The following is a 26,993-nucleotide window of genomic DNA, read 5'->3' on the forward strand; positions in this document are numbered from 1 at the left end:
TACACTTCAACAGTGTGTGAACTGAGAATTTCCAGATAATACAAGCTGGTTTTAGAAGAGGCAGAGGAACCAGAGATCAAATTGCAAATGTCAGTTGGATCATAGCAAAAGCTAGAGAATTCCAGAAAAACATCTACTTCTGCTTCATTGACTACACTAAAGCTTTTGACTGTGTAGATCACAACAAATTGTGGAAAATTCTTAAAGAGATGGGAATACGAGACCACCTTACCTGCCTCCTGTGAAACCTGTATGCAGGTCTAGAAGCAACAGTCAGAACCAGACATGGAATAACAGACTGGTTCAAAATTGGGAAAGGAGTATGTCAAAAGGAGTATGTCAAAGCTGTGTTGTCACCCTGCTTATTTAGATGCAGAGTACATCATGTGAACTGCCAGGTTGGATGAATCACAGGCTGGAATCAAGCATGCAGGGAGAAATATTAACCTCAGATACGCAGATGACACCACTCTTATGGCGGAAAGTGAACAGGAACTGAAGAGCCTCTTGATGCAAGTGAAAAAGGAGAGTGAAAAAGCTGGCTTAAAACTCGACCTTCAAAAAACTATTATCTGGCATCCAGTCCCATCACTTCATGGCAAATAATGGGGAAACAATGGAAACAGTGAGAGACTTTATTTTCTTGGGCTCCAAAATTGCTGTGGATGGTGACTACCATGAAATTAAAAGACACTTGCTCCTTGGAAGAAAAGCAATGACAAACCTAGATGGTGTATTAAGAAGCAGAGACATCACTTTGCCTGCAAAGGTTCATATAGTCAAAGCTATGGTTTTTCCAGTAGTCATGTATGGATGTGAGAGCTGGACAATAAAAAATACTGAGCACTGAAGAATTGATGCCTTCGAACTGTGGTGCTGGAAGACTCTTGAGAGTCCCTTGGACAGCAAGGAGATCAAACTAGTCAATCCTAAAGGAAATCAACCCTGAATATTCTTTGGAAGGACTGATACTGGAGCTGAAGCTCCAATACTTTGGCCACCTAATGCAAAGAGCCAAATCATTGGAAAAGACCCCAATGGAGGGAATGATTGAAAGCAGGAAGAGAAGGGTTTGACAGAGGATGAGATGGCTGGATGGCATCACTGACTCAATGGACATGAGTTTGACCAAGTTCTGGGAGATGGTGAAGGACAGGAAAGCCTGGCGTGCTGCAGGGGTCGCAAAAAGTCGGACATGACTGAGCAACAACAACAAAACCTCTACATAGCACCTATTTGCCTGTATAATTTGGAAAAACACTGGAACTCAAAGGGACCTCAAGTGATGGCACTTTAGGTCTATCTGGAGATGAGCAGAAGATTCTCAGGAGTGAGCATTTTTCTGGTCATCCTCAAATAATATCAGAGTAATTGGGCTGTGTATGTTTACTTGTGAGTCTTAACTATTTATAACCGGAAGAGTGCATTTGTTCCTAATATTTGTATGAAGTTATATATGAGGATGTTTACCTATATTGTGTGTTCTCCCTGCTTTCTCTGAGTACTTCCTGACATTCTGTGAATTGGGGAAGGAAGTAAGGAAGGTAGAAATCAGAAATCTGAAGCATAGTCTCTGAGAAGGGAAGTTGCCCAAGCATTGTGCTGGATAATGTGTTTATTTCTTCATCTGGTAATGGTTGATTAGCTGTCACTGAACCAGAGCAGAAGACAAGAACGGAAACCATGACACCCACCCCACCATGAGATTGGGTGTTTTCCAAGATCATTTTCCTTCTGTACGTGGATGCTGTGAGCTGAATAGAGAATATAAGTAGACTTCCAAAAGTCTACAGGCTCCCTGCAGACTCTAGAGCCTGACGTGACCACACCTGAGCCTCTTGTCTCTGCCTGTGGTCAGACCTACCTTCAGTTTCATGGGAGGCTTCAAGGGTCATCTGTTCCCAGGACTGTCTATCTTCTTCTGTGGACTTTATCATGCACAGCTCATCTCCAAGGCCTTGATTTGCAACCACCCTGTCCAGTATCCACCACGTCGTCCCTGGAGCCAAGGAAGATGGGCAAGACTGCGGCAAATACACTATGTGGGGCTGGTGAAGATACTGAGCAGCTTTATTTTAGTGGCTCAAGAACTGCATAGCGTTCAAGGGCAGTTTGTACTTATCAGCAAGATATTTCATCAGAGAAATTTTATTTACGACAAACAGTGGCAGCATCTTACTTTCTACGCGACCTTCTTCCTGAGCGGATGTGTAGACGTGGTGAGCCAGAATGTGTTGCCCCAAAGGGCTCCTGCCCTGGAGCAAGGCGCCCAAGCACTGAGCATGTTTCTGATTCTGACCCTGATGGTGTCTCACGTGGAGGACGCAGAAGGAGTGGAGCTATATAGTCACATCCTGTTCATCCAGGTCTTGTTCCTGTTGCTGTTGGTGGTGATCGCAGAGCTGTGGGCTCCCAACTCACTGCGGTTCTGGGTGATGAAGGCTCTTTTGTACATGACTGCAGGCTCTTGGCTGATTCAAATAGGCTTTATGCTGTTCAAACCAATCTCTGGCCACAAATGGATGGATGATGACAAAAATGATATTCTGTTTGTTACCACCTTCTTCTGCTGGCACGTGATTTCCCTTGCCATGCTGATGATCTGGATCTACGGCTTTTCCTTTTGGTGGTATCATTACGTTTCAGTTCAGTTCAGTCACTCAGATGTGTCCGACTCTTTGCGACCCCGTGAACGGTAGCACTCCAGGGCTCCCTGTCCATCACCAGCTCCTGGAGTCCACCCAAACCCATGTCCATCAAGTCGGTGATGCCATCTAACCATCTCATCCTCTGTCATCCCCTTCTCCTCCTGCCCTCAATCTTTCCCAGCATCAGGGTCTTTTCAAATGAGTCAGCTCTTCACATCAGGTGGCCAAAGGACTGGAGTTTCAGCTTCAACATCAGTCCTTCCAATGAACACCCAGGACTGATCTCCTTTAGGATGGACTGGTTGGATCTCCTTGCAGTCCAAGGGACTGTCAAAAGAGTCTTCTCCAACACCACAGTTCAAAAGCATCAATTCTTTGGTGCTCAGCTTTCTTCACAGTCCAACATGACCACTGGAAAAACCATAGCCTTGACTAGATGGACCTTTGTTGGCAAAGTAATGTCTCTGCTTCTTAACATGCTGTCTAGGTTGGTCATAACTTTCCTTCTGAGGAGCAAGCGTCTTTTAATTTCAGGGCTGAAATCACCATCTGCAGTGATTTTGGAGCCCAGAAAAATAAAGTCAGCCACTGTGTCCCCATCTATTTCCCATGAAGTGATGGGACCAGATGCCATGATCTTCGTTTTCTGAATGTTGAGCTTTAAGCCAACTTTTTCGCTCTCCTCTTTCACTTTCAAGAGGCTCTTTAGTTCTTCACTTTCTGCCATAAGTTTGCTGATGCCCAAATCAGGTGAGCCTGGAATGGTTCCTGTCACCTGCACATTCTGGAATATCTGGAGAAATTGAGGGAAGAGAAGCTGTCAGAGAGGAAGACCGGGTGTCTTTCTTTCAGAAGTGCCAAGGGCATATGACTCTCTCCTCTTTAGGCTTCTCTCAGTCTTGTTTGCCAAGCAGTGAGCAGAGAAAAAGCAAATGAAGCCCAAGAGGCCTGTTCCTGTAACCTATACTTTCAACTCCCCAAGTATTTCCCCATCTCACCTCAGCTTCAGCCACAGCATCTGCTTGCTGTGCTCCCCTCTGTATTCCTCACCCCCTGCAACCCAATAGAATGTGAAAATAAATGTACTATATCCTGTCTTTGGGCTTTTATAAATATCCCTCACCCACCACATAGAATACCTAACACTGGTCACTGACATTTAGTAATTAAAATGATTTAAAATCTTCAGTGCAGCATAATAATCTACCTATCATCAAACTACCCCCTCAGCTACCCCCTCATCCTTTCTCTTTCTCGATTGCTTCAATACTCATACTAAATCTGAACTGATATTTTGACCATCTAGAACTCACAGAACTGTTTTTGAGGCCTTTCTTTTGATTACTTTATGGTTTATCAAACAGAAAGTCAGATGCTTTTTTTTAAAAGCTTTGTTGAGAAGTACTTAATATACCAAAAAAAAATTGGGCATAATGTATACATTTTGATGAGTTTGGCATAAATATATTGTGATACCATCCAATGGCAACCCACTCCAGGATCCTTGCCTGGGAAATCTCATGGACAGAGGAGCCTGGAGGGCTGTAGTCCATGGGATCACAAGAGTTGGACATAGCAACTAAACCACCACCACCATCACCAAAGTCCATCAAGGCAGTTTCCTCTGCAGGGTCTAGTAGAACAGAGCAGAAGCCTGCACATAGTGAGGGCTCAGAAGGGTTTGCCTGCTTCCAGAATTTCTCCACCCCCATCTCACCAAGTGTAGTGTCTGCCAGATTCTTCTACCTGGGTAGATCAACCCATTGTTCTGCACACACCTCAACCAATTGCCAAGTAAGACTCACCAGGACCCACTCCTTTTTGGGTGGTCTCGTATAAAATGAAATCCTATGGCTTGTTTATTCTACCCACTTTTTTCCCCCCACTTTTCTTTTTAATCCTCACAAATATTGTATGAGGTAGGCTTATAGATGATAACCTAAAACTCAAAGTCTTAACAAGCTGGCTTAAGGTAGCTAGACATTTAGCCATGTCACACAATGCTAGTAGCTGCATGTCAAAGGGAATGGAATTCTGAGGAGTAGAGTTAAATTATTGGGAACTTGTAAAAGAATGTCTTTAGTTCACCCATCCAGATCTCTCCCTCCCGACCCCAGAGTATGGAGAATCTAAGCTTTCCTCATTCGTGGTCTCAGTTAAAATATCTATGCTTAGATGGAGTGAGGTTGGGGCAGGGATTCTAGAGAGTCATTATCCTCCCAATGACTCCCCCTTGCTTCCAATTCCTAGGAAAACTAGATGGAGCCTTTTTCCTTTGGTTCTGACTTATTCTTCCTTGTTAATTTTCTTGTTCAAAAGTGAAGGTGTAAGGACTTCCCTGGCAGCCCAGTGTTTAGAACTTCACCTTCCAGTGCAGGGGATGCAGTTCGATCCCTGGTGAGGGAACTGGAATCACACATGCCTTGCCACCAAAAAAAAAAAAAAAAAGAAAGAAAGAAAGAAACAATATTGTAACAAATTCAATAAAGCCTTTTAAAAAAAAGGTTAAGGTGTAGCAGGGGTAAATTGTCTAGCTGTTACAAGCTTCTGCCCTCTGCTTTTAGGGGTTTGTGAGCATTCTGAGAATTACAAAGGAAGCAGGTACTTTCATTGTTATTTACAGGGGGCTCAGCACTGTCTCAGGATGAGGGGGAGGACTGGTATGCATGTGCTGAACATCCACTGTGCAAGCAGGGATTGGCTCTCCATCAGAAGCTCACACCTTGCACTGGAGGGGTGATCTGGTAACCATGTTGCTCCACACTAGAGATGAGCCATGATTCCCGCCCCCACCCCACCAGGTGGAAATAGAATATTCTCCAGGCACTAGTCCAGTTTTGTGCTTCTCCTTGCTCCTGGTGACCGTGGAGCTCCGCACTTTCCCCTGGAGTTTCTACCCTCTTCCTGGTTGTCACCTCTGGGTCCCTTCCCTTTGTTTTTCACCCAAACCTTGGGTATCTTTTCAGGCCTTGTCCAGCCTTGCAGCTCCTCCTTCCCATGGCCTAGCTAATACTCCTTCAGTGCCTTGGGGTTGGGGTAGTAGGGAGTCTGCTTTTCATCTACACTCCTTCCTAGTGATTTGGCAAAACTCCATTTTCTACTTCACTTAGGCCTGCTCTTTTTTCATATTGCAAGTGTATTTTGGATTTTTTTAACCTAAAAATTAATTTTTGTTTTGCCATTACAATATGACCTCATCTTGCAGCAACGTCTTTCACTAATTAAGAGAAAAGTTATATATAACAGCAGACAAGAAAAGCCCAAATATTAATATGTTAAGGTATTTTTTCTCTATATAAATATAAAATTTTTCTCTATATAAATATAAAAGGTGGAGAGATACCAAAGCAACGTTTTGATGTCTCTCTTCTGAGTTTCTCAGATGTTTCTCTTCTGAATACTTTTGAGGTCAGATACTGATGAGCTCATTTCTTATAGTAAATTAATGCCTCAAATATTATTATGTCTCACAACATGTATCTCTGAGGTGAAATAATAAATTAATATTTACTAATTTGAAGGCAGGGGCCTTCAAACCACAAAGGATTATTACTGAGGCCTGATAAAATGGAATAGGCAGGCCTGTTCAGGTTATACGAAACTTTCTGTATTCCTCATATCATGGTAGGTACGAGCACTCTCACAGTAACCCTAATCACGGCAGAACGCAAAATCAACTGAAGAGAAATCTGGAAAAAAACGACTCAAATAGAATTTTGGAGAGAAAGGTGTGATCTTTACGATTGTCCACCAGAGGGCACCATCTTTCCATGAGCTGGGAAAGGGGCACTTGCTCTCTGTACTGTAATGGCAACCCACTCCAGTATTCTTGCCTGGAGAATCCCATGGATGGAGGAGCCGGCGGGCTACAGTCCTTGGGGTTGCAAAGAGTCGGACATGACTGAGCGACTAACACACATATCAATTTAAAAGAAACGAGGGAGGTGTAAAGAAGAAGGTAGAAAAATGTATAAGTGAGTGTTTTCCAAGCATCTAGTAAGCATCATGGTCTATTTGTTTCCTGCTAAACTTAGATGTGTGGACATGAATAAGCATAGATTCAACATAGATGTAGGGTGTATATGTATAGATCTATATACCTAGATACACAGGTAGATGGATATATAGACATATAGATATCTATGTAGACATATATAGATACAGGCAGCTATATATACATAAATATGTGTGTGTGTCTCAAAAATATAGCAGTGTCAAAACGTGTGAGCTAAAATGACTGTTTTTTAAGCAACTCTATAAAAATCATCAAAATGCTTGTTTAGCTCATCACAGACAAGGCATACAATGAATAGTTGACTGAATGTGTAAATAAAGTATCTGGTGTAGGTATAATGTGGATGAAATGTCAGTTTTATTCTGATCTGGGTTTTGAGGGATAAGCAGGAGTTTGTTAGAGGAGTTCAGGGCAGGCATGCTGAGGTCGTACATCCTGCACTCCTAAGCCTGGTGGTACGGTTCCAGGGATGGAATTTCATGGCCCGATAGTACCAGAGAAAACTACTGAGTTCCTGCCCCACCTAAGAAAGGTAGTTAAGGAAGAACCCTGCAAATTGTCTTATGGAAAGCTTGATAATTTACTTTTCAGGTTAATAGGCTGTTACAAGGGAGCATGATGCCAACAACAACAAAATGTTTGGTATTGCTTGTGTTATAATCAGTATTCAATATATTATGGTACATATTTAATAAACTAATTATTAAACTTTTAAACTTAGCATACAAAATTGCTTATAAACATAATTTTACTTTAAATTGCTTTCACTTGTTCCTCATTTTTCAATAATTTGGATAAATTTTCCTAAACAGATACCACTTCCATATTTTGTTAACTAACATTTCTTAGACATTTCATATTTTGAGTTGAAAATATGATTTCAAAAAAACTTGAAATAGCAGGCAGATTCACAAACGTAACAAAGAAAATTCTCTGAAGAACTTAAAAAGTCTCTTGTAAATTTAATGTCAGACTTTAAAATAAATATGAAACAAAAATTAAGCATTTTATTATATAAAAAACAGCATTCACAAAATAGCACACGTTTTTAAAAAGTATGTTTACATGTGTTTCTCAGTGTTTAATGTATTCCAAGATGTTTGTAGCCTACCCTGTTTCTTCAATCATCAGTTACCTCATTCATTCATCAGTGTAACAGACACACATGCTCACTCATCGTAAGAGAATTCAGGGTGAAGCTCTTGATAGTTTAATAATCACATTTATTCCTTAGATTATCACTTCTTTGGAAAACAGCTAGCATAACCTGGGCAAAAGAAATTCTTTTAGTTCTCTTCCTAAAAGAGTGGCCTATTCAGCACTGATCTATACCCACATTCCTTAAGACACTATGCTTTTAGGCTTGCCTTCAATAAAGCTATGTAAAGCCTTTCTCTACTCTGAATCACTGTCCTACTGTCTCCCCCGCAGCTCAGGGATGCTGACTGCTGGAGCTATTAGCAAGCAAATAAGAGTGCTGTCACCCCAGTAATAGCAAGGACTAAAAGCCAAAATGAATTAACGTGCAGTTAGATTCCTGACCCTTTCAAGACCTTAGAATTCCCAAAGTAAAATGGTGCCAGACATCTCCCCACGTTGTGTGATGATAAGAATCAGCCAAGGTGTTGATTAAACACATATATTACCAGGTCTCGGCTCTGGTAGAAAAGCCTGGGTGAGGTTCAAGAGTTCTGTATATTTTACAAGTTCCCAGATGGTTATTATTATCAGGCAAATATAAAATATATAGTTTTAAAAAAAATTATACTTGAGCTCACATCTCAGCTCTAACACTTCCCAGTTGTGTGTTGGATCAGATCCAGCTTAACAATGATTTCCCAAAGCTCTGGGAATCTACTTTACTCCAGTAATCTCTTTGACAAAAGTTTGGAAGAGATTCAGTAAATACTTGGAAAGATAATGCAAGGTTCTTCCTAAAGAGCAAAATACTTTCCTTTTATTTAAGAGCTTCTAGGTCTGACTCAGGATTGAAAATTGGATGAGGGGTCTAGAATTCTACAGAACAGCTCATTTTTTGGTTTGTATTCATATTAATTCTTTCACTCAATTATTTGAGCACTTCCATGTGAAAGAAACCGCTCTAGATGTTTGGGATGCATCATTAAATAAAACAATAAAAAAAAAAATTCCTGCCACCATGGAGTTTATGTGCTCAACTAGAATCTGAGCGAGCTGCCACATATTTTTTTCCAAGGGACTCTATAATCAGTAACCACCACCAAGAACCTGTGTGTTGGATCATTCTGATATCCACATGCTATAGGTACTACTATTTGATTTATTTATTTGGCTGTGCTGGGTTCTAATTGTGGCACACGGGATCTTCAAGCTTCACTGCAGCATACAGGATCTTTAGTTTTGGATGCAAACTCTTAGTTGTGGCATGTGAACTAGAGCCCCTATACTGGGAGCACAGAGTCTTAGCCACTGGACCACCAGGGAAGCCCCCATAGTTACTATTATGATATCAACATATACTTTACCTTTGGTGGTTAGCAGCACCTCACATTAAAAATTGTTGCCAAAATCTTGGCTCCCAGTCCACTGATGCCAAATAGAAATACAGAGACAGAATTTGGAGAAAATAGAAAGAGTATCTTTATTATTTCTGCCAGGCAAAAGTGAAACATAACAGGCTAGCACCTCAATAATTGTGCCACCATCTCTCAGGAATAGGGAAAGGTTTTATATCCTTATGAAGGTCTTGCATGTTTTTTCTTCTCCTGCAAAGTTTCAAAATGACCACAGCTAGCATCAGGCAACTCAGCAACTAGGCCTGGTGTCCCTGAAGTTATCAGTCCTGGACCTTCTTTCTGAAATGCAGATGCTGGAAGAGAGTGTAGGGGGAGAAGAATGCCAGGTGCAGAGTATAATCTATATCGAGTCAGAGAGCAATTAGCTTTGTGAAGCTTTGTGAAGGACATGTCCAGTTATAAGTGTTTATTAGCAGTAACAGCTAAAGAATAACCAAAATTATTTAATTCTTGCAGGCCTGTTTGGTTGGTATGTGCCAAAAGCCATTCACTCGTTTATGTTTTTGCTCCAACAAAATCAAAGCTAATCTGCAGCCACAGCATCTTCTTCCCGCCTTTGTGGCCATCTCCAGCCTGCCACTTCTGCTGGCACCATCACCAGTGAGCATTTGCTTTCATAGGCCATGCATTGTCGCTCCTTGCCCCTGAGCTTTTGAGTCACCCCTTAAAAATAAAAAGTTCTCCATGGAGGATCTGATTGCTGAATCTAGGACAGGTGTCCAAGCCTTTGCTGCCAGGAGAGCAGAGAGGCTGTCTGGTCCCTCAAGCATTTATAATGGGAGATGGTCCCTCTAAGACTTACACAGTTTTTCATCTCAAATAAGGAGAATGGTCAGAGACTGAGTAACCAAAACAAAACTCCACAAAACCCCAAGTCAATGCGCTTATTCCTGACCCCTTCGGTGTTCAAGATCCTCTTGGGGCTGATTTATGTGTATCCCAGGACAGTGTGAGGAGGGATCTAAATGTGCAAATCAGACCCAAAGCTGGGACTACCCAAAATGACTTGCCTCTCCTTCAAGTGAACATGAGCTTAGTCTTCAAATCCATTTGAAGGCAATAAAAAATGAGTAACAAAAGTTAATTTCCACATTAAAATATTCTGAACACTTGTCTTACAGCAGGTCGTTCTCTGTGAGTAAATTTATGCTGAGTTCCAAATTTCCAACTTGTGACAAATGTTTTAGACCTTGGTACTTTGGGAATATGTTAGAAATTTCTATTTTCTCATCATTTCTTATTGTTCTTCATCTCTAAGACTCTTTCCATGTAAACAAAAAACTTTCTGCTCTTGTCTTTGAGTTGCTCATGACCCCAGAAGTAGGCCTAGCCCAGTTTACAATTGAAAAAACGTTATACCATTTATACCATCCTTGGGCTTCTGGTGTCTCAGTCGGTAAGGAATCTGCCTGCAGTGCAGGAGACCTGGGTTTGATCCCTGTGTTGGGAAGATCCCCTGGAGGAGGGCATGACAACCCACCCCAGTATTCTTGCCTGGAGAATCCCCATGGACAGAGGAGCCTGGCGGGCTACAATCCATGGGGTTGCAAAGAGCTGGACATGACAGAGACTAAACACACACATACCATCCTGAGAAAAATTAAAATGAAAGAATTATAACTTGCCCATATTGCCTCTTGCCTACCTCTATTTTCTTGGAGTAATTGGCCTAAATGAATGAGGAATTGATCAGGAATAGAACATTCTTGATCAAAACTGGTCACAGAAAATCTCCAGTTCATCTGTATGCTGTGATTAGATGAAAATGTTGAATAGCTTTTTTTAGTCTTACACTTAATTTCTTAGATATGTGGGATACCTTTTTCTAAGTAGCTCCTTTCCATACAGATATTGTTTACATCTCACTTTATAACATCTATGGGAAAGTCTAATTAAACATATACGGATATACATAAGAAGTAGTGGAAGAAATTATACAGAAAATTACATTATTATGAGAAAGTCCAGGAGAGTTATTTCTAACCCCATTAAAGTATGTTTTTCACGTGAAAGGAAGGTTTGATTTACTGGCATATTTGAAATAACACAAGCTCTTGAATCAGATAGGCAGAGTCCAATCTCAGTGTTGCATTTACTATTTTGCATTGAAAAGGAGGTGATGATAACCCCTATTTTGCATCACTAAGAACTGAATGAGAATCGTAGTCTAATTCTTCTACATGAAAGCTAATGTGTGTTCAATCTCTTTTCAAACCCACAACCAACCAGAGGAAACTATCTGGAAAAGAAGGGGTAGAAAACAGCATGGATATTAGGTTGAATTTTCCAGCTTATCTGAGAGTCAAGTCATTAAATATTTATTGAATACCAGTTAAATTTCTAGAAGGATATTAGATCCAAAAGACACATCAGAAGTTAACAGATTCCTACTCCCTGAAAGAATGAAGTCAAGTTCAAGAGACAGAACTTCAACTCAGGATCTATAATTAGACAACAATTAAAAGGAAACTGTCAATGCACACCAAATAGTATGGACTAAAGCCCTAGGTATAGGAAGAGCCTGTATAGTTTAGGGAATTCAGGAGCTCAGTTAAAATAAGATTTATCTTCAGCTTGAGTTCAATACCAGAGGCATAGAATCTGGAACCCCTAGCAGGAGGTGTCACTGTGCATTCGTAAGCGGCAGGGTTCTGTTGACTGGGTGCTGATTCCACTCCTAAACAATCAGTAGCAGGAAGAGCAAGGCGACATGAGCAATGCTGGTGAGTCTCTGAAAGGGATGTCTCAGCAGCTTTGAGCACCCCAAGTAAGGCAAACCACTCACCTTTGCAGTGTCAACAGGAATGAGTCAATCAGGGACACCACATGTAGACTCTGTGTTATTCGTGCCCGTTGTTTTTCTTCTCTCTTTTCCCCTTCCCCCACCCCATGCCATCAGATCTTTGAGGATAGATAAGGTCACATTGATAACACAACAAAGGCAACTGGAAGGAATACCTAAGAGGAAAGAATTAACATGCATATTGACCATTGAGTGTCATACTTCTTCCAGGGAGAAGGCTGGCATGAGGTTTGGGGTTATCCAACAATTTCTTTATTACTAAGTCAGTATCACTATTGTATAGAATGAATGTTGAAAGCCTCAGATTATTCTGAAGTTTGAAGGCAGAACAGGTAAGAATGGAGAAACAGGAGTGCAGGATGGGGAAGGGGAGTATGCGGAGAGCCTTTTTCCTACACCCCATGAAGACTGCATTGTTAATACCGAGCGCTGCCACAGTCCCATCCCTTTCACCATCAGTGTTTGTGTGGCTACAAAACAATCGACTGAGAAATTTCTTCCAAACACCACTTTCCTGCGGTCAGATCCTCTCAATAATCTGTTCAACAAATCCATACCAGGCTTTATGAATGACAAACAAGTGAACAAGAGTCCAGAAGATTGAAGATCTTCTCTTGCAAGAACAATTCACCCAACACTTACAGAACACTTTGCAAACACCGTTAGTGTCTAGAAGAAAAACAATGAGCAGACGAAAGTCTCTCCTCTCGTGGAGCTCAGTCTCGTGAGGAAGATAGATGCATCAGTGAGTGAAAACAATGACTTGTTCATTGTTGTGATGGAAGTTGTACATGACCATGTGAGGTGACGGGGAGCAGTGATCAATTTTACTATTGTGGTACCTTCTGCCATTCTTGGTTCACCAGGGAGATTTCATGTAAACCATTTCTTGATAGATAGCAATTTGTGAAGCAGCCTGGGGTTGAGAGGATGTTTCAGGGGATGGGACTGTGGGAGCAAAGATACAGAGGTTGGATGTGAGAGTGCATAGCTTGTGCAGGAAAGAGCAATGTCTTGGCTGGTCAACAGGAGGCAACATGGAGTGGAGCCTCCCAGGTGAGGCTTGGAAGGAACACGAAAACCAGATTGGGTGAAGCCTTAGATACTGTACTAAGGAATTTAGTCTTTATCTTGTAGGACAATGAAGAATTGCTGAAGAGTTTTAGCAATAATATGATGGCAGTGATTAGAAATAGCAAGACCATTTGAAGAAACTGATGCAACAGTCTGGATGAGAAATGATAGAGGCCTGAAATAAGAAAGTGACTTTATGGATGGAGATGCAAGAATAGGCGCCATCGATACATAAAAGGAGAAAGCACATGCCGCTCCATTGCATGTGGGAGTACTGAGAGAGAAAAACAGAGAGCATGAGAAATCAAAGATGATTTTCAGGTTTCTGGTTCAGACAGTTGGATGGTGGTTCCAGTAACTGAGACTGGGAATATAGGAAAATGAGCAGGTTGGGAAGAAAAACTATCAGATCAGCTTTGAAAATGTTGAGATGAAAGTGCCGGATGGGTGGCATGTGGAAACATCCCATAGCTCATTGGATACTGAAACCTAGAGTCAAGGAAAGAAGTCTGGACTGAGAACATAGAGTTTTAAGTTATTCATGTGGAATAGATTAAATAAATCAGGGAATTATAAAAAGATGTGCAGAGGGCTGAAGAGAGAGACAGAAAAACATAAAAATTTACACTGGATAGCAAAAAAGACATCTGTGGAACAGAGGGCAAAAATTGGCATCTGTTCTATTATAATAGTGTTTGATTGTCCAGGTTTCTCTTTCTATTACAAGAAAATAATAACCACTAAAGTATCATTAGGAAAAGCAATAAAGGGAATTGCTTAGTTTTCTTATGTCATTGTAACTTCATCCTAGTGGAGTGACACTTACTCTTCTCATCACACATTTGGCTAGACTGAGAGATAGGTCTAGTGTCTAATATTTAGGTTTCTCATTTTGTAAGTCTTTCATTATAAATTTTAGGTATGATAGAAAAATGCTGGGCCATTAATAGGACAATTAACTTACTATTCGCTAGTTAACATTATACACTAAAAAGCATAGACAGTGAATTAGAATAAACTTAGAGAAGCCACCAGTGGTCTCTATGCTTGGCTTTGAGACAGTCAGCATTTTTTCCTTGTATTAATTTGGGCAGCACAATGATCAAGCTTAAGAGAAATAATAAATATATTGCATAACCAATATTTTTCCAAAAAAAGCTCTTTGGGGGTTTTAATGTTGGGCCAAAACCAACTAGTTGAAATTTGACTTGGTTTCTTGATAAAGTGACTGCATAAATTAAAGATGGTGGAGTGAATAGTGTAATGTGAGAGTGCCCAAAGCTAACCTCATTTCCGGCCACACTAGTATAACTTAGAAGATGGGCAATAGTTGTCTTATGCTCTTCCCTGCGAAGAATGTGAAATGCTTGAATTATGGGTGCCCCTCCAGCCAATGAGAGGGGAGTCAGATGGAAAGAAGGCCACACAAGGAAGTACTGAAAAATGCTTAGTGATTAGCCAGAGTGGGTGGAGGTAACCAAAATGTTGTGATGTCTTTATAAATATGGGAGCATTGCCCTTTAAAAGTGAACTTAGGTGAATTTGGTCCAGCTTCAGAGGGCAGAATTTCAACAAATGAAAAGAAAATAAAGGAAGGCAGTTCACAGCAGAAAAGATATTACTAAACTATTTTCTTTTCAGTTCAGTTCAGTTCAGTCACTCAGTCATGTCTGACTGTTTGCAACCCCATGGGCTGCAGCACTCCAGGTTTCCCTGTCCATCACCAACTCCTGGAGCTTGCTCATATTCATGTCCATCAAGTCGGTGATGCCAACCAACCATCTCATCCTCTATCATCCCCTTCTCCTGCCTTCAATCTTTCCCAGCATCAGGGTCTTTTCCAATCAGTCAATTCTTCACATCAGGTGGCCAAAGTACTGGAGAGTTTCACTAGAGAAGAGACTAGCAGACCACTTCAGTATTCTTGCCTTGAGAACCCCATGAACAGAATGAAAAAAACTATTTTATTTCTTCATAAATGGAATGGGCAGTCCTGTAAGGTGGCAAGCTTCCCACAGCTGGGAGTGCTTAAGCAGGGTTGCAGAGGAGGGTTCTGGAAAGGGGGGGAGGGAATTGAGTTAGATGACTTTAAAGGCCATCATCATGTGGAAATTTGCCCTTGTGAAATGACCCATTCAATTGCTTCATTTTCTCATCCTAAATGCAATCCTGCTTATAAGACTCTTTTTTCCTTCCCTTATAGAGATAATTGGTTCGACAAATCTTATAATTCTGCTAGAGGATGAAATCTTTGCCGATTTTTTCAACACATTTCTTTCTCTCCCGGTAAGCATTCTCAGACTTAAATCCAAATGTTTCATCAACAGCCAAATAGTGAATATCACTGAGCTGAGTGCCTTTTTAAAAAATAAATAAAAACTTCATATCGAATCAAAACTATTTCAATTTGAGCAAATAAATATGAATCAGAAAATCCTCTAAAATCTCCAGGAGTTTCCATTACTGATATAATAAAATCCCAAATCCCCAGCCTCCTTACCTGTCCATAGTTATCTCTCATCACACCCTTTGCTGGTACCTAGTGCTCCATCCATCTCTACCCTGCAGGGGGTATTCACCTGGCATTCTCTCCCTCCATGCCTCTCCCTGGCTGGGTTCTTAAGTTTCCATATTTTTACCCACCAAACTCTTAATCATTTTTCAGACAGCTACTTAAATCCTGCTCTCCTTAAGGAATTCCCAGGTCCTCCCAATCAGAACTTATCTCCCCCTGCCTCTGTGCTCCTTGACACTTTGCTACTCTCTTGTGTTGTATATGTGTGTTTTCTCCACTGGACTGTGAAATTGTGAATTCCTCCAGGACAAGAACCATGGATTATTCACTCTGCTCTACTCCCCTCACTGGATGTTTAACACATAGCAATTGCTGAGTTGTTAACTGGAAGCAAATCTATATAGCTTCTTAATCTATGCAACCAAAACAAACCTCATACCTCAAAATATTTTTAAACCCAGGCCTATACCAATCCTGTTTTTTTTTGTTTTTGTTTTTGGTTTTTTTTTTTGGTTGGAATATTTGGTTACATCTGAATGCTGGCGCCTTGTAAATAGTTGTTCACCTCAGTGCACCTTTTTTCATGGAATGCTACCTCACTGAAATTTCATACAACTAGGAAAAAACACTATTATTCCACAAATACCTATTGGGTGGTCATTTTGTGCCAGATGCTAGGCTTAGTACTGGAGACATGGATATTAATTATATACCATCGTGTCTTCAAGGAATTCCCAGTCTAATGTGGAGACCAGTATTTAAGGTGAGTGCAAAAAAGGGTTGCGTGTGACATGACTGACATCTCTAGGAGGTGGTTACATTGGAAGAACAGGCCACTCCTACTTGGGAGAGTCAGAAAGGGACCAGTGAAGAGGTGACACGAGCCAAGGCTTGAAAAAAGACTGGGTACTTGACAACTGGCTGAGGATGAATATGGGGGGAGAGGGTGGATAAAGAAGCAAGAAGGAACGACCAGAGGACTGAGTAGCAAGAGAAGAAGATGCCTTAGAAATGTGATACGCCAAGAGTTCAGCAAGAAATTGGAGCTTTAGCCTCTCTGCTGCTGCTGCTAGGTCACTTCAGTCATGTCCGACTCTGTGCGACCCCATAGACAGCAGCCCACCAGGCTCCGCCATCCCTGGGATTCTCCAGGCAAGGACACTGGAGTGGGCTGCCATTTCCTTCTCCAATGCATGAAAGTGAAAAGTGAAAGGGAAGTCGCTCAGTCGTGTCTGACTCTTTGCGACCCCATGGACTGCAGCCTACCAGGCTCCTCCGTCCATGGGACTTTCCAGGCAAGAGTACTGGAGTGGGGTGCCATTGCCTTCTCCATTAGTTTATCACAAATAGTGTGGGAATATTCTGAGACATTTTGATGACCGTGGTGAGATAGATACCTGTAAACATAGAAACATAGAAGCATAGATACCTGTAAACATAGAAGCCATTTCCCGTTAGTCTCAAAGCTGGTTGCCTAGGTCTCAGTCCCTTCTCCATGACAAAAGAGGACAGTAGCCTAAAATTTTCTATATGATTTTGGATATTCTTAATGCCCCCCTGGATCATAGAAAGAGCAAGAGAGTTCCAGAAAAACATCTATTTCTGCTTTATTGACTATGCCAAAGCCTTTGACTGTGTGGATCACAATAAACTGTGGAAAATTCTTCAAGAGATGGGAATACCAGACCACCTGACCTGCCTCTTGAGAAATCTGTATGCAGGTCAGGAAGCAACAGTTAGAACTGGGCATGGAACAACAGACTGGTTCCAAATAGGAAAAGGAATATGTCGAGGCTGTATATTGTTACGCTGCTTATTTAACTTATATGCAGAGTACATCATGAGAAACCCTGGGCTGGAAGAAGCACAAGCTGGAATCAAGATTGTCGGGAAAAATATCAATAACCTCAGATATGCAGATGACACCACCCTTATGGCAGAAAGTGAAGAGGAACTAAAAAGCCTCTTGATGAAAGTGAAAGAGGAGAGTGAAAAAGTTGGCTTAAAGCTCAACATTCAGAAAATGAAGATCATGGCATCTGGTCCCATCACTTCATGGGAAATAGATGGAGAAACAGTGGAAACAGTGTCAGACTTTATTTTGGGGGCTCCAAAATCACTGCAAATGGTGACTGCAGCCATGAAATTAAAAGACACTTACTCCTTGGAAGGAAAGTTATGACCAACCTAGAAAACATATTAAAAAGCAGAGACATTACTTTGCCAACAAAGGTCCATCTAGTCAAGGCTATGGTTTTTCCAGTGGTCATGTATGAATGTGAGAGTTGGACTGTGAAGAAAGTTGAGCGCTGAAGAATTGATGCTTTTGAACTGTGGTGTTGGAGAAGACTCTTGAGAGTCCCTTGGACTGCAAGGAGATCCAACCAGTCCATTCTAAAGGAAATTAGTCCTGGGTGTTCACTGGAAGGAGTGATGCTAAAGCTGAAACTCCAGTACTTTGGCCATCTCATGCAAAGAGTTGACTCATTGGAAAAGACTCTGATGCTGGGAGGGATTGGGGGCAGGAGGAGAAGGGGACGACAGAGGATGAGATGGCTGGATGGTATCACCGACTCAATGGACGTGAGTTTGAGTGAACTCTGGGAGATGGTGATGGACAGGGAGGCCCGGCATGCTGCAGTTCATGGGGTCTCAAAGAGTTGGACATGACTGAGCGACTGAACTGAACTGAACTGAGCTGAATGCTCCCTTAAGTGTCAATAATTTGTACCTTTATTCCTCACCTCCTCAGTCCTCTCTACTTTCTCCAGTTCAACAGGTTAGGCAAATCCAACGATGTTTCTCTTTATGAAAAGGCTTTAAGCCTTTGCTCTAACTTTCTAGGTCCTGGAGAAATGAATAATGCAATACACAAAGTAAACACCTTTTAAAGTCATGAGCTTTGGCCTTTGCACACAGACAAGATAACTCCCAGGTCAGGGCAGGATGGAGCCAAAAGATAAATGAATCTTGTAATTTAATCTTTCTTTGTTGTTTTGCGCAAAGCAAGTTGATTCACTGGAATAAATTTACGAATTAATGTCCCTTGAAATAGGAAAGCAGTGGAACCTCTCTTCCCCTGTGACTACAGATGGACCATGACACTTTCACGAAGAGATGCTCAGACCCCTTTGGCTGTTTCTTAGCTTTCTTTTTCAGGTCTTTGGCCAGACACCATTTTACACTGTTGAAAATTCACAGTGGAGCTTGTGGCCAGAAATACCCCATGACTTGGTGAGCATGATTCTTGAATGGTGGATGGTTTGGGATGGGGGAAGAGGCAGATGGATTTGAAGTGTGGATTGGGGGAGGGGAAAGGACAGGAACTCATGACAGGGTGACTATGGAAGAAACTACAAAGCGGGTGAGTAGGACAAACAGAATCAAGCCAGGTAGACATTTCTCCTTTTTGCATTTTTATCTCTTAGGCAGTTGCTGCTGAGTTCTTTCCTCTGTATTTTAGTCTATGGTTAGCAAAAGAAGTTAACCTCTCATGTCCACTGTGATGGTTGGGAAGTAGATGCTTGGAGCACTGTGTTGAGAAGAACTCTGTAGGCCACACCTAAGCCAGAAAGAGTCTGGGAATTGATGGCCAATACCTGCATGGGTGTGGGAAAGGAAGTGCAGCCCATGGGCCCATAGCAATTATTTGCATTGTAAAGTAAGCGTTAGTCACTCAATCCTGTCTGGCTCTGTGAGCCCATGGACTGTAGCCCACCAGGCTCCTCTGTCCTTGGGATTTCCCAAGCAAGAACACTGGAAGGGGTAGCCATTCACTCCTCCAGGGGATCTTCGCAACGAGGGTAGCTCAAGTCAAGATGACGCTTGACAGTTCCTAATGACTACTTGACCACAGGGCATATCTTTCCCCCCAGTCGTTTCTTTTTATATGTTTTTTCCTTGTCCTTGTCCACTGTCTTTCTCTCTTCCCCTTCCTGTTCTCCTTTTCTACTCTGTAGACCTTGGACTCAGCAACGCCTCCCTCATGCCCTTTTTGTGACAGGTGGGATCAGAACAATCACACTAAGCACGAAGCCATGCTCACAGCAAAGTTCTATTTTTCTCTGGGATCTGGATTTCTGAGGAAGACACTGCACTCTGATTCTTATGCATGTATTTGGTTCCCCAAGGAGAATCCCAACACTCAAAAATTTTATCTTCTTATCCCATCTCTGGGGATTCGATCCTTTGGGTATTCCTCCCTTACTTATGTGGTCTGTGTCAGTCTTTGTGTGTTTTTGTACATGTTGTGCAGTTGATATGGGTTGGGAGCTAGTGAAAAGTTGTAAGTGTGCTTACAAAGAAGCAAGTTGAGTAGAGTTATGACTTGACACCACAGACCAAAATCTCTTCTGCTTCTCCTCTATCAAGCAAAGCTTAGGACTATGTCATTGCTCTGTTTTTGTTTTTTACTTAGGTCTTTGCTTAACTCACTCAGGAATAAGATTTTTTTGATGAAGGAAAAAGTCTTTTCTTTCCTACCAATCCATTCACTCCTTTGAGAGCCTCTTAGATACTATTTTTAATCAACACACCTCTGGGCCAAATATTACAAGCATAAGGTTATCTAATTGCTCCTTGCTAAGCTGCCTTTCTTAGCAATTCAGTTCCATTTCTCCTTTCTGTTCCTATTTTGTTTGGACTCTAGATTGCAAAGTACAAAGGATTATTGACCTGGTTGGAAAAATATCGATTACCTTACTTCTGTAAAGCCAACTTATGTTTCCATTACATCCTCTGTCAGGAGTTCATCAGTTTCATTAAGTCCCCAGAAGGAGGTAAGCATGTGGGGGCATGTGTGTATAGAAACATGGGGAGCCAGGTTGCAAACCATCCTGTCTCTCAGTGCTATATATAGGTGCAAATACTGGCTGCCTTTACAGCCTTAGATGTGTGGGTGGCTTAGCCTGTATTGAGGCAATAGGTGATATCTTAGGCTGAAAAACTGGTACCAAGAACAAGAAACAGAAGTTAGTTGGGCTGGACTATTTGTCTCACTGCAGCTAGAAATGAGAAAGGTAATGATGGCCAAAATGCCTATAATACGTTCAGAATCAAAGGTAGCTCACCACCTTCATTGCTATCACCTGGCTTATGCCACCATCATTTCTCACCTGGCTGGGTTTTTTTTTTTTGTTTTTTTAACTTCTCATTTTATTTTGGGATATAGCCAATTAATAATGTTGTGATAGTTTCGGGTGGATAGCAGAGGGCCTCAGTCATACAAATACATATATCCATTCTTCTCCAAGCTCTCCTCCCATCTAGGTTGCCGCATAACATTACACAGAATTCCCTGTGCTGTATAATAGGTCCTTGTTGGTAATCCATTTTAAATATAGCAGTGTGTGCATGTCCACCCCAAGCTCCCTAACTGTCCCTTCCCTCTATCCTTCCCCACTGGCAACCACAAGTTTGTCTTCTGCCTGCCTCACCTGGCTATTGACGTCATCTCTGAATCAGTCTCCTTGCTCGCGCTCTCGTTCTCGTCTCCCAGCAGCCAGGGGGAGGCTTTTAAAGCTTCCTTTAGATCATGTCACTCCTCTGCTCACTGTCCCTTCCCACCACCACCACCACCACCAATGGCTCCCATTGCAATCTGAAATCCACAGCCCCTGAAATGCCTTTCCAGGTCCTAGAGACCTGGCCCCATTTCCTTTCTGATCTCATCTTTTCCTACTTCTCTGTCGTTCATTCCATTCCAACCACTTTGCCCTCTGCAGTTCCTCACACATGCTGGACACATTTGTATTTCAACGCTTTGCACCGGCTGTTCACTCTGCCTGGGGCGATGCTCCTCCAATATATTCACCTTGGTGCCCCACCTTCACCTTAAATTTCTGTGCACTTCTCACCTCCTCAATGAAAGCTACCCTGGAAGCCCACTGCCCACCCATCCAGCCCCTGCCCAGCTTTACCTATACCCTCCTTCGCTTCTTCATTTCTTCCTATAGTGCTTATAACCTTCACCCTTACTAGAAAATGTATTTATTATGCTTATCCTTTATTGTCGTCTCCTTTGCTAGAATATAAGCTCATTGAGGGTGGGGATTTTTGTTCTGTTTACAGATGTATCCCAAACACCTAGAATGGTACCCAGCATTTAGTAGGCCTATAATAAATGCTTGTTGAAAGAATGAATGAATAAAATTTTCACCTAGGGTTGAATTGATAACTTGACTCAGCTCAACTAGCCAAAGGAAACTGGGGAAAGTGACGACTTGGGAAATCCCATTGGGTAAAATATTGTAACAAATTGCCCATTATACTCATCTCCCTCCTTCAACACATGTATTGGAAAACTTGCTGTCAGGTGGGGATCATGGAAGGCCAGGGGCCTTGTTTGGAGGATGATTTTGATCTGTGGATTGTACGTAGCTTGTAGGTACTCCCCCCCCCCCCCCCGCTCCCCGCCCCATGTCACTTGATGCGTGTCACTAGAAGGCCTGGGTCTGGCTTCAAAATCACCACGTAGTCAGAGCCCTACTCATCTCACTGGCCACCATTTCTCCTCACTCCTGTTGAGCGAACGGAAGTCTGGCCATGTGCCAGGCTGAGAGATGGGTCGGGGGAAGAGCTCATTCTCAATCTCTTACCATGGACTTTTCCTGGCAGCCAAGATGATGAGATGGCAAATGGCAGACCAGTGGCTACTCCAGAAATGCATTGGCGGGGTCAGAGGGATGTGGCGCTTCTATACCTACCTCAAGGGCAGTGCAGGTGGGTTCTTGGACTTGTTCCTGGGGCCTTTGCAAGTTCTTAACAGCTTCCAGGATACCCTGGAGCAGTTCTGCTGCTGCTACTAACAGTTCTGTGTATCTATGGTGAATACAAGAAGTGTTTTATAATACAGCTTGGGTAGAAGTCTTTGGAAACTGGGGTCTATTGTGCAGGTTGTGGCAAAAGCACTCAGAGTCCCTTTCATTTATTCATTCATTTAACAATGTTTATTGAGCATCACTGTATGGCAGCCACTGCACTTGCAGATGGGGATACAAAGGTGAGCAAGAGCCCTAAGTCCCTGCTTCCCGAAGCTGCCGTGACAGTGGGGAAACAGACAAGGAACAAGTATATACACAAATCCCTGTAGCAAAAGGGCTTTCTATTCTACTGGGTCCAGTAGGTGAGAAGTCTAGGAGGCTGGCAGTGAATACTAGCTGACATTCCAGTTCAGCATCATTAAATTTGACGCAGGAACACATCTTAGTATAAAGGTGAAATTCTGGATTTCCAGGGGTCAGGCAGGGAAGAACTAGACAGATTGTGTTATAGTTTGTCATTCAGACTTCAGCCCTGGCAAAGCTGTAAAACGGGGAATGTAGTCTTTGGCACCTTTGGGCTCCAGTGTCCTTCTGCAGGCTGCTCTGGGTCCATGATCTAGGAAGTGTTCTTTTTACCCCGATCTTTATTTTTTGGACAAAACTTGAATGTCTAATGATCTATTCTCATGTGGTTTTTCCTAAACTGACAGTTTTTCTACAACGCCCCCCCCCCAACCCCGCAAAAATCATGAAAGAGTCCTACCCATTAAGTCCCTTTTCTGTATGTCTCCCATCAGCTCCTGCATTAGGACATTTCTGGAAATGACCCCTTAAGCCAAAGGAGTGGCTCAAGGTGATGTTGGAGGCAGTAGAGCAGGCTGGGGGTGGAGGTGGGGTGGGGGTCTCAGCTGCCGCACTCAGATGCAGCCACTGAGGGGGCAAGCTTGGGGTGCAGCTCAGTCTGCTGTCTGATCCATAGGTGATCCTGTCTGATCCCTAGGTGAAGAACTGGTGGATTTCTGGATTCTTGTTGAGAAGATCCTGAGCATAGATGAGATGGACCTGGAAGTGAGAGACCACTACCTTTCCCTCCTCTTTGTGCTGAAGGCCACCCATCTGCAGGAAAGCTCACGGGTGGTGACTCTCTGCAACATGAACATCAGTAAGAATCATAAAGCATATCTGAGGTGAAATCCTCGGGAGATGCAAGAAAAAAATCAATCCAATGTCTGATAGTCCTCGGTCCCTTGCCTTGTAGACTGCTCCTCTCTCCATTAGGGATGCCAGTGGGAACCCCAACCCTTAACAGCGAACAGTTGAGAGAGACAGTTGGCCTTAAGCTGGTATGTGCCTCTTCCTGAGATGTTGCTTGTTAGTGAAGGTTAGCTGGAAAGAGTGAAGGGGAATTGGGACAAGGTAATTGAACAGTTCCTGCACTTTCTAAGCCTGCATGGCTTGTTTTGTGTTTTGTTGTTGTTGTTTTGTTTTGTTTTCAATTAGGATTCTCTAGAACAAACTCCAGTCCACAGGACTCCACAGTCCGAATGCAGTACATGTGGCCTATGAGCTAAGACTGTTTGTATTTTTAAAAGCTTAAAGAAGACTATATGACAGAGACTATAAATGGGTCACAAAGCCTAAAATACTTACTATCTAACTCTTTATAGAAAAAAAGTTTGCCAGCTCCTTCTCTAGAACATTAAATTCATTCAAATGTATTTATTTATTAAACGAGAAGGCATTCCTAACCCAAATACGAATGATGTGCTCTAGAAGCTCCACTATTTGGGGTTAGTCACACTCCTCTCTATTTATATAGATACCTGGGAATTGATGATATTAAAGTCAGGGCTAGTCAGGACTTTACCAAATTATCCAGTCCAAACTCCTTCCTTTACTCAGATCTAACTTTGAGAAATTCCATTCAGAGGTACATGTTTCTCTGGTACCACTGCTTTTCTTTACAATAATGTTCAGTAGTCTAAAAAGGAACTTGAGGAATCCCACGAAATGGTTATTTCTCTGGGGAAGAAGCAAGGTGATGAGAGTAATAAGGGGTCACTGTGTGCTGAGCAAACCCTTAAATCATGTTCACTTCATCTCTGACCTGTCTAGGGTTGCATGAGGAATGAATGAAACACAAGTATGTTTGGAAAAATTCAGAAACCTAACTATCCCCACATCATTTTCATCCTCTGTCTCTCTTTATTCTTCCCAGAGGCCCTCCTGAACCTGTCCATCTGGCATCCCAACCAGTCCACCACCAGGAGGGAGATCCTGAGCCACATGCAGAAAGTAGCCCTGTTCAAACTCCAGAGCTATTGGCTGCCCAACTTTTACACCCACGCCAAGACAGCCATGGCCCAGGAGGAATCGTGCCGGGCTCTGATGCAGGAATACGAGACTCGCCTGTGTAGTATCTGCTGCACCCATGAAGGAGGGCTCCCTCTGAACATGAACATCAGGAAGGCCCACCAACCCCAGAAGAAGTACTCAAGCAGGAAGATTAAGAGGAAGATGTGGCACTTCACAGAGCGTGGCTCATGGTCTCTGGAAATGGAGGCCCATCCAGACACCAACACAGTGCCCCCCCAGGAGCTGGATTCTCAAGACAAGGTGGTCCTACAAAAGCCTTTCCTGAAGGAGGCCTCTTCAAAGGACAGAATCATTAGTTCCCCAGAAGAGGATGTTCTCTATGCCAGGAAGTCCAATGTGAAGAAGAAAGCCAAGAGCCACCTCCACATGGAGGGCCTCTTTGAGACAGCATTCTCAACCCGCCTGAGGACTGTCACCCCCATCATCAATTACTCCTCCCTCGTGACCATCAAGAAGGCTGTGAAGCAGAACCTCTCCTTGGGCTACACACACTGGGCCCTGTGTGCAGATGCCTGTGCAGGGAGTCCCTTCCGGGACCACCTGAAGAAGCTAAATTTGAAAGTGGAGGTCCAACTCTTGGACCTCTGGCAGGACCTGCATCATTTCCTCAGTGTCCTGATGAGAAACAGGAAGACTGGGAAAGCCATCTTTCGGCACATGCTGGGCAACAGGATCTGTGAGCTATACCTGAATGAGCAGATTGGTCCACGCCTGCCACTCAAATCCCAAACCATTGAAGGTCTGAAGGAGATGCTGCCTTCTGGGGATGTGAACCCCTGGATTCCCAGAACCCAGAAGGAGATCTGCAAGGTAGGCCATGCATTACAGAAATGGGTTGGTATCTGGAAGATTAGGTCAAGACTGACCAAAAATCCTACCTGGTCATCTATACTGACTAACTTAATGATACAACTACCCGCACAATACGTATTGACGAGTTGGTTGATCTCTTATGAGTAACTTATATGAATTCCCAAGAAGTAGCCAGAACACCGAAGTAGGATGAATTGGAAGAGTAGTCACTACCCACCTTTTATTTCTCCTTCAATTCCCCCTGATATGGAGTCTCCCAACCTCAGACTCTTCTACTGAAGGATGTTTTAAGAACTCTGAGCTAAATGTCATGAATCAAAATACAAGGTCTCCCTTTCCTAGACTAGCCATCATGGAAATGGCCATGTGGGAGGATTTATTCTTATTCCAAAACATTAGATAAAAGCTGAAGCTGTCCTAGACACCCACAGGAAGTAATTGGTTGACTACTGTCAAAATCTTGGCAGGAAACAAGTGGCTGAGCCAAATTGAGGAGAGAGCTCAGTAAAAAGGGACTACTTACAAAGAAGGGTAGGGAAACCACAGGGCCAGTAAGGTGCATTGGAAGTTGTGCTGGACTTGTAGAGGAACCAGGGTTAGAGCCCAGGAGTTCTTGGCTGTAAGTCCAGCACAATTTCCAAGGCACCTTAATTATCCAGGATTGCACATCTGGGCAATGTTGGATGAGATCTGTCCCGGGGGTGTGCAGTCAAAGCTGTCTGCACAGTTCCCGAGTAGAAGTTCCAGAGCCCTCCTCCCTACCTGCCCCACCCTTTGTGGAGGCATTTGGAACTAGATGGAGGCTTAGATAGGCTATGTTTCCTGCATCAGCAAATCCACACAGCAAAGCTCCCTCCCTTGGCCTTTGGTCTGCTGCAAAGATATTAAAGGTATTTATATTATTAGACAATGCTGGGCTATCACAGTTTCTAAGATTAAAAATCTTGATATCATTTATGACTCACCTCTTTGTTTCCCACTCATGCCTAGTCTATGGGTGAATTCAGTTGGTCCAACCCTAAAAATATGCAGAATCTGATATTCCTCCCCTCACCTGTTATAACCACTCTTATCCAAGCTCTGTCCAAACTCAGCTGGATCACTGCAATGGCTTCCTGGATGATGCCTCTAGATCTGCTCTTGACCCTCAGCAGATCCATTTCCACACTGGCCACAACATATAACTGAAAATAAAAGTGAGGGCATTGAAGACAGATGGCTGTCTCCAGTAAAAGCCAAAGTCCTTGCTAAAACCAGCAAGGCCTACAGTATCCGTCCTCTGCCTCTCCTCTTGCCTCACCTTCCTCTGCCCCCGTGCTCATCACTTTGGTCGTGCCAGACACATGGCCAGCTCAGGCGTGCTGCTCCTGCTGTGTGTAATGTGTGGATCCCCATGTGACTGAGTCCCTGCCTCCCTCAGGTTTTTGCTCAGG

General features: G+C 42.8%; 1 protein-coding gene across 1 annotated transcript in view; it reads left to right on the top strand.

Moving 5' to 3' along the window:
• Positions 1-11,910: 11,910 nt before the first annotated feature.
• Positions 11,911-26,993, top strand: part of RGSL1 (regulator of G protein signaling like 1) — a 66,502-nt gene continuing 51,419 nt past the window's right edge. Inside the window, exons 1-7 of the mRNA XM_069546223.1 lie at positions 11,911-11,941; positions 15,299-15,381; positions 18,770-18,844; positions 20,259-20,388; positions 22,226-22,330; positions 23,372-23,533; positions 24,590-25,557. Of these exons, the coding sequence (XP_069402324.1) occupies positions 11,929-11,941; positions 15,299-15,381; positions 18,770-18,844; positions 20,259-20,388; positions 22,226-22,330; positions 23,372-23,533; positions 24,590-25,557 (1,536 nt within the window). The 5' untranslated portion in view covers positions 11,911-11,928. The remainder of the gene's footprint in view (positions 11,942-15,298; positions 15,382-18,769; positions 18,845-20,258; positions 20,389-22,225; positions 22,331-23,371; positions 23,534-24,589; positions 25,558-26,993) is intronic.

This window comes from Ovis canadensis, chromosome 12 (assembly GCF_042477335.2).
Source record: "Ovis canadensis isolate MfBH-ARS-UI-01 breed Bighorn chromosome 12, ARS-UI_OviCan_v2, whole genome shotgun sequence".
Classification (NCBI taxonomy): Eukaryota; Metazoa; Chordata; class Mammalia; order Artiodactyla; family Bovidae; genus Ovis; species Ovis canadensis.